Source organism: Bidens hawaiensis, unplaced genomic scaffold (genome assembly GCF_021521415.1).
Source record: "Bidens hawaiensis isolate Kalapana, Puna unplaced genomic scaffold, B.hawaiensis_p1.1 tig00011131_1, whole genome shotgun sequence".
NCBI lineage: Eukaryota > Viridiplantae > Streptophyta > Magnoliopsida > Asterales > Asteraceae > Bidens > Bidens hawaiensis.
Genome location: NW_027491859.1, coordinates 341,972 through 349,567, shown reverse-complemented (window position 1 = coordinate 349,567; position 7,596 = coordinate 341,972). Strand labels below are relative to the sequence as shown.

The window sequence follows — 7,596 nt, the reverse complement described above, 5'->3', positions numbered from 1 at the left end:
CTCTAGTCTTTTTTTTTTTTTGTAAAATCTTTACCTCGATTATAATTTATTTATGAACCTTTAGTTCAAAACATCTTTTCTTTATTTTAAACCTTTAGTTTAAAATATTATTTATTTCTTTTCTTTTTCAAGTTAAAACTCTTTCTTTTAACTTATTTACGTTTCTTTTTCTTTTATAAGATAAACCTTTAGTTTATCTTGTTTTTCTTTTTCTTGAACTCTACGCTTATTCTTTATTAAGAAACGTATATTTTTCTTTTCTTTTTACTTAAGAATATTAAAACTTAAATAATATTATCATCACACATCTATATTTATTTTATATTTCTTTTTCTATTCATGTTTGAACCTATAGTCCAAATCATGTACTTTTTATTCTTACATTCGAACTTTTAGTTCGATATTTTTTTTGCTTTCTAAAATCTACGTTTCCAAAACATATACATATATACATTATTTAGTTTACATGAATCATATAAACTATATATATATATACATATTCATTTACTCATTATTTAAAATACTTTTAAATAATATTTCTATCTTTATTAAGATTATTTCATTTACTTTTCTTATATTTCTTTTCTTTTATTATTATCTAAAATCATTTAACTAATAATTCCGCTTTATCTATAACCAATAGTTATATTTATATCTTTCTCTTTATATAATTTCTTTGCTTTTCTTTTGTTTATTTTCGAGGTATTGGCTATACCATTGACTAGTGTTTAAGCCTTTATTATTTTATTAATATTCTATTCGGGCATTATGCCTACCTTGTTCGGCTTAATATTTTCTAAACTCACGGTCAGCACTTCGACGTTGGCACGTATATCAAGAATCTTGATCAACACCTTCTTGGCACGCAAGTCGAGGCACGCCGGTCTTCAAGTCTCGTTGGCACGCACTTCGAGTCGGGTCATCGGGTCGTCTCAGGTCGGCACGTACTTTTAGGCAGAACGTCGGGTCGTCTCGGATCGGCACGTACTTCGAGGCGGAACGTCGGGTCATCTCGGATCGGCACGTACTTCGAATTCCAGCCATTCAGTTTGGTTCGGTTCGGTTGGAAACGAGCCAAGCAACGAGCAAACCTTCGCTTGGTTCGGCTCGGCTCGTGAACAGCCCTAGTTTTAAGTCGTTTTTAATAATAAAAGGGTGTTTTAAGGCATCGTAAAGGGTGTTTTCTTGATCCGACAATTGTGAAACATAAATGAAACATAAAACCCAATATTTTATTAATAACGAAGGATCCAAAAGACCAAAACGGGTCGGGTTTTCCATACAAATACAAATACGATTTAGACCGAAAATGACGAATGTCACACGGACCAAACCAAAAAAGTTGTGTAGCGATTTGACCCGACCCGAATGGCCGAACAAGAACAAATTCTTTTTGATATAATTGAATACCGACCCAAAAAAATTCCGACCCCTGTAAAAAAGTTTCATGAATCCACCGCCGGCAATAATAATAGTAGTTTGGTGTTTATCTAATATTATGTTGTGTTGTGAGGATCAAAGATCGGTTGGCATACTTTAGTTACTACCAAAGAAGCAAAGTTGTTATAAATTATGTACTTGTGATTTTGTGCTTGGTATCCAAACCCATGTTTATCATGCAACATTAATCCCACGTTCCCATTTTCTTATCTTTCATGTATTTATATTCTTTTATTTTAAGTTGTTTTCCTTATGTTTTGTTGTGTCGATTTATTTGTAAAGACTATATAAAGCCTAAGTTGCATTCTCAATGATTATGAATGAAAAATGATGATTTAACAATCAAAGTCTCGTCCAAAAATCTATGATTTCCGTTCTAGCTTCCGTCTATTTTCTTTTAACCATTTGATTAACAACTAGGTTCGTATCAGTCACGTTAGTGGAGTAGAACAAAATACCAAGAGTGTATGATATAAGAGAGAATGATGAAAAAGAAAATCAATTGGACTATATGTTAGATGTCATTGTTGTTCAATTCTCTCTCATTGCATCTTCTGTAATCTTACCAGCCATCGTCTTCTTCAATAAGAGATCAATTTCTTTCTATCATTGTTCCATGTTATGTTCAATTGATTAATTGGTGATTTCATTTCATTACCAATTAGTACAACAATGGCTAACAGGACTTGGTTGAAATTTTTGGATGAAGGGTGACGATGTAGGAGCCTCACACCCAATTTCGCAAGATGTCGATTCAATTTCAACTTCCATGAGAAAACAAAATTCACTACTTTAAAAGGGTCTAAAATAGATGATTTTTCGACAGAATGTCTCTAATGGTGACAAATTTACTGATGGGACGACATAAACATACTCAGAATAAACATTTTAGATCGTTGTATTAAAAGTCTAAGCAGCGAGTGATTATTCAAGAGAGCCACTAAATATTTATAACCAGATATATCCTCACGCTGACTTCAGGTTTGGCTTTATTAACATCAAAAGTATTCATATTCTAAAGTAACAGTGTGACAAGACTATACTCTACAGTAGACGTGCACAAAATAACCGGTTCCGGAACCGAACCGGTGGAACCGACCCGGAACCCATACCCGGAACCGGTTCCTGACCGGATATAGGATTTCTCCTCGGAGCCGGTTCCGGAACCGGAACCGACCCGGAACCGGTGGAAAAAACCCGGAGAAACCGGTCAAAAACCCGAAAAAAACCCGGAGGAACCGGTCAAAACCCGACCCGGAACTGGTCAAAACCCGGTCAAATACCCGACTATACCCGGAACCGGTTCTAGAACCGAACCTGGTTTGACTTTTGTTGACCATACCCGGAACCGGTTCCTACCCGGTTCCGGGTTTTTTAAATACCCGATTTGTACACGTCTACTCTACAGTCGACAATTTTCTACAAATCCAGTAGATACGCTAGGGGAAAAACAGACGTCAAATACAATTGTATCACAGTTAAACTAAGTCAATAAACAAGGGTTCATATACTCACTTAGTTCTCTGCTGATTACATAACCGTCTTTTGTATTTACAATTAACCTAATAGACTATACGTATACTTGATAGATCATCTCAAGTATTTAAAAATGTTTCATATGATAAAAGTGAAAAAAAGGACTATTCTGTCATTCAGATATACATATAGAATAGTTTAGAAACCGTCAATTCATTCATCATCATAAAACTTACTTCTGCATATGACCCATATAATATAATGACACCTTAAAGTACGTCACTTATTATTAATTTAATACATCGAAGCAAAAACCCATTTTCAAACTGAATCAACATCAATATTACTAACGACAAAAAAAGTATTAGGAAATGCACCACAATACATTGTAATATGAAAACATACCAAACAAGAAACAAGACACGTCTGTTTCTACTCTTGCCTCCTTAAAAAACATTAACTCTGAGGTGAAGCTTTGGCAGCCGCACCACCACTTGGCGGGGTAGCTTGAGGCGCTGGAGCCGCCGCATCACCAGGATATGCAGCAGTTGGTGGCTGCTGAGAATAACCACCGCCATACGTGCTTCCATACGCCGCTGGCTGCTGCCCATACGGTGCTTGAGAATACCCACCACCACCGTAAGCAGGCGGACCGCCGGCATAAAGAGCTGGTTGTGCATAGCCACCCTGTGGAGACTGCTGAGGCTGCTGTCCATAAGTCGGTGTAACAGGCGGCTTCTGTGTTGGAGGTGGTCCATAACCAGCATATCCAGAAGGCGGCTGCGCCCCGTATCCTGCCTGAGACGTTGGTGGTGCCACCCCATATCCTGCCTGAGACGTTGGCGGTGCCGCCCCATAACCTGCCTGCGACGTTGGCGGTGCCGCTCCATAACCTGCCTGGGATGTTGCCAGTGCTGCCCCATAACCCGCCTGGGACGTTGGCGGTGCCGCCCCTTCGGTGCTTTCACTAGTGGCATTATATCCAGATGTTGGATTACCATAACCTTGTTGACCATAACCAGCACCATATCCCCCATACCCATCTTGACCATAAGTTTGACCTTGTTGACCATAACCATAGGTTGAGCCATCCGTAGGGGCCGATGAACCACCACCAGGTGGTTGGGTTTGTGAACCTTGTTGCTGATTGTAATAGTCATAACCACCAGCACCTCCAGTTTTTGATTGGTCCCAGCCAGTGGCATAACCGCCTGGAGTTTGCTGAGGATATCCACCATATGGTGGTTGGGTGTATTGGCCTGGTTGACCATACCCTCCAGATTGCATGTAACCATAGCCCTGTTGCTGCATTTGTGGACCAGGTTGGGCCCAGTTTGTCTGGGGTTGAGCTTGGTAACCTTGCTGTGAATACCCACCACTGCCCATCGGATTTCTCAAACGATTCTACACAATTATCATTCTCTCAAATAAACCAAGAAAACACAAGACAAACAAACACATATAATGATTTAATAGTGAGCAACTAACTATACTTGCATATAGGAACATAAATATATGATATCTTAAAACAAGTAGCACAAATATATCATAAATAAAGCACAAAGATATCAATTATGTAATTATTGTATAATGACAGGTTAAGGTGCCTACATACCGTATGGGTCGGGTGGAATTACCGAAAGAGATACTCCAGCAGAAGCCCATGCTCTCCCTATTCGAAGTGAACGGGTACAAAACAAAATACAAAAAAGCATATATAATATGACTAACCCTAAATAATTGCTAAAATAACCAAAACTAGATATTAGCCCTAATCAATTATCAAATGCATTTTAGTGTTGAAGATAAAAGAAAAGGTATCATAGTTAGTAGTACTGAGCCTAATGAATTATGAAATAACTGTGAGTGTGCTTGCCAATGTTCCAGCAGCCCTGCAATACTGATATACGAAGATACGCATCCACACACATTTATCGTTCAATCGAAGGTATATTACCGCAATATACGTAATTTGGATTCTATCAGGATGAATCAGTCAGCTGAGCTGGCATGAAAACAGCAGCAACAGCAAGATCTGCAACCTCAGATTTTACAAGTGGAATATATGGAATAGAAGCAGGTTGTGCTAATCTATGATTCTATGAGTAGTCCAGTAAATTATAAAGATTGTGGCATTGTGCTATAATGATGATCTCAATAATATAAAATAACAGACAATAACTAATAATAAAAAGCAAAATCAATGGCAGAAATTTGACCATCTCAAATAGGCAAGGTCTAAAATTGATTTGAGAAGTATATCATATTTGAACTACGATGCGACGATCAGATTCACATATTAGTCATATCACATCAATCAAGGTAGACAATCATATATCCATGTAAGATTAAAGATGCCCAGCATTTATTAAAGACAAGTAAATTTAGCATGCAGATTCTGAACCAAGCATATGCTTGGTCTAATTGCATATACACACATACCTCGCTGATTACTTCATTAACCAGCTGTTTTGCAGCCTCAATTTGATCAGGAGTTCCATTAATTTGCACGTTCCTTTCAGTTGATGTATCACCAGGAGGCAAGTGTAGAGGTATCACCTGATAAAAAAAGTAAACATTTTCAAGTAAAAATCAGGATATAGAATATACCACCAGGTATCACTGTATTAAAAAAGCTCTATAAAAGTGAAACTAATATAGAATTCAGAACAACCTGAATACGAGCTCCAGAGCTAGCTTGCATGGTCTTTATGGTCTCGCCCCCTTTACCAATAATAAGACCAACCTAGAAGCAATCACAAAAAAATTTAACAAATTACAGAGCACATGTGCATGTGCAGTAATCTTGAACCCGCTTCTAGCACAAAGTACCTTGTTGTTCGCCACTTTCATCACAAATTGTTCACCGCCTTGCTGACCAGGTAACCGTCTGGAAACTATGCCAGAACCTCCAGACTCAGCCTGAACCACAAAACCAATAAGTTTAAGCATTCAAATTCACACATACTAGATGGTAACTTCCACCAGCATAATACATTAATCCAACACAAATGAATAAACAAAATCATCATTAGAAACTAAAGTTAACGTATACCTCTGCAAGCACATCTTTGATCAGTTGTTCAGCCTTGGCTATAGCATCTGCTTGACCTGTTATTTCAACTGATCTGGTCAGTGAATGGGGATCTGCTTCCATATCTCTGGTAATCTGAATCTTTGCTCCTGATTGTAACTGAAGATACTTTATAGTTTCGCCACCTTTACCAATAATCACACCAACCCTGCCATTTGGTATTTCAATCTTTTTACTTGAGCCTCCATAACTATAAGCAGAAGGTACGGAAGAAGCCGCCGAATAAAGCTTCTGCTCATAATCTGCATTTCATAAATGATTAAATTAATAACATTCACAACTAGGGGTGTAAACATGCCAAACCGCTCGTTAGCGACTTGTAAAAGCTTAGACGAGCTCGAGTTGAAAAAGTTAGCTTATTTAACAAATGAGCCCGAGCTTCAATTATCGAGCTCGAGCTGGATCACGAGCCAAATCTTGATATAACTTTAATTTAAAAAACTTAATGTATATTTATTATTTCATTATTGTTATACATAAAACTATGATAAATAACTAAAAAATAATTATATTCTTATGTATATAGTTATTAAAAGCCCTCCTTACTTGCGCCTAGACCCATTTTACAAGCGAGGCCCAATTTATGCGCTTGTAGTTCCTAGGCCCTCGCTTCTTGAAGCTAACTATACCTCTTCTGGTGTTGATAGCGGATTAAGAACAATGATTGTTTGAACCTTTACCATTTTTTACTTTCGGTTTTCACGATTAGTCAAGCGAGACTCATTTACACCCCTAGGCCGGAGCTCGACTACGATAGAGGTTGACTTGTTTATCTAGCTCTATTTCTAAAAACTCTAGCTAGACTCTTGAGTAGTTTTCCAAGCCGGAGCTGTTCGTTCATTATTTATTAAATAATTAACAGTCATTAATCTAATTATCAGCTACACAGCTCAAACCCTAACCTAAACCACACAATTAAACCAAAAACAAAACATCCGAGCAACGAATCGAACCTGTCGGTCCGGAACCGAACCCCTTACTCTCACCACCCTCGTATCCGCCTCCGCCGTTATCAAATTTGGAACGCTTAGACTCGGAATTATTAAACAGACGAGCAGCGATCTCCTGCGCCTTCTGTTTAGCGAGCTCGATCTCGTCTACAGGTGGGGGTACGGTATTGTAGGCTGACGTGGAGTCAGGGGACTGTGAAGGGAGGATTGGGGCGGAGAATCCGGTGGGACGGCGGCCGGAGGACGGTGGAGGTGCGGCGGTGGTGGTGTCGTCGTACTTGCGTTTGGCGGTGAAGTATTGGGAGTCCTCAGCCATTGAAACCCTAGGAATGGTTTTGAGGATTGAAGATTGAAAGATGGAATTGTGGGGGCTGGAGAGGATATATATATTTTGGGGGTGTAAAATGTTTAAGTGTAAGCGAGTCAGTTTGGCTTGTTTTGACTTACGAGGGTTTTAGCTCGAGCATGGTTTGATAATAAGTTTCTAAAGCATGAGCTTGTTTTTCAAACTCAGACTTAGCTTGTTTATTGTTTGTTAATTAGTTTATATACTTTTTTAGTTATTATTATTATATATTTTAAGAAAAAAATTAAACGAGCTTATGCTCGGTAAGATTTCGGTTGCGTGGTGTGAAA

At 38.3% G+C, this 7,596-nt stretch overlaps 1 protein-coding gene across 2 annotated transcripts; it reads right to left on the bottom strand.

Annotated features, from left to right (window-relative positions):
• Positions 1-3,259: 3,259 nt before the first annotated feature.
• Positions 3,260-7,287, bottom strand: LOC143537154 (uncharacterized). Of its 2 annotated transcripts, XM_077030983.1 has the most exons (7): positions 6,964-7,287; positions 5,972-6,252; positions 5,749-5,838; positions 5,591-5,662; positions 5,359-5,475; positions 3,843-4,320; positions 3,260-3,809 (listed from the first exon to the last, which is right to left on the bottom strand). In XM_077030983.1, the coding sequence occupies exons 1-7, from the start codon at positions 7,274-7,276 to the stop codon at positions 3,373-3,375; spliced, it is 1,788 nt and encodes a 595-aa protein (XP_076887098.1). In that variant the 5' UTR covers positions 7,277-7,287; the 3' UTR covers positions 3,260-3,372. The 2 variants fall into 2 exon arrangements, with proteins under 2 accessions (XP_076887098.1, XP_076887096.1); XM_077030981.1 differs by having other exon boundaries at positions 3,263-4,320.
• Between the last annotated feature and the right edge of the window lie 309 nt (positions 7,288-7,596).

Excerpts from the sequence above, each read along its gene's own strand:
- LOC143537154 (XM_077030981.1), bottom strand. The coding sequence starts at position 7,276 with ATGGCTGAGGACTCCCAATACTTCACCGCCAAACGCAAGTACGACGAC. Across the intron at positions 5,839-5,971 it reads TCAAAGATGTGCTTGCAGAG|GCTGAGTCTGGAGGTTCTGG; the intron begins GTATACGTTAAC and ends TTTGTGGTTCAG. Across the intron at positions 5,663-5,748 it reads TGAAAGTGGCGAACAACAAG|GTTGGTCTTATTATTGGTAA; the intron begins GTACTTTGTGCT and ends GATTGCTTCTAG.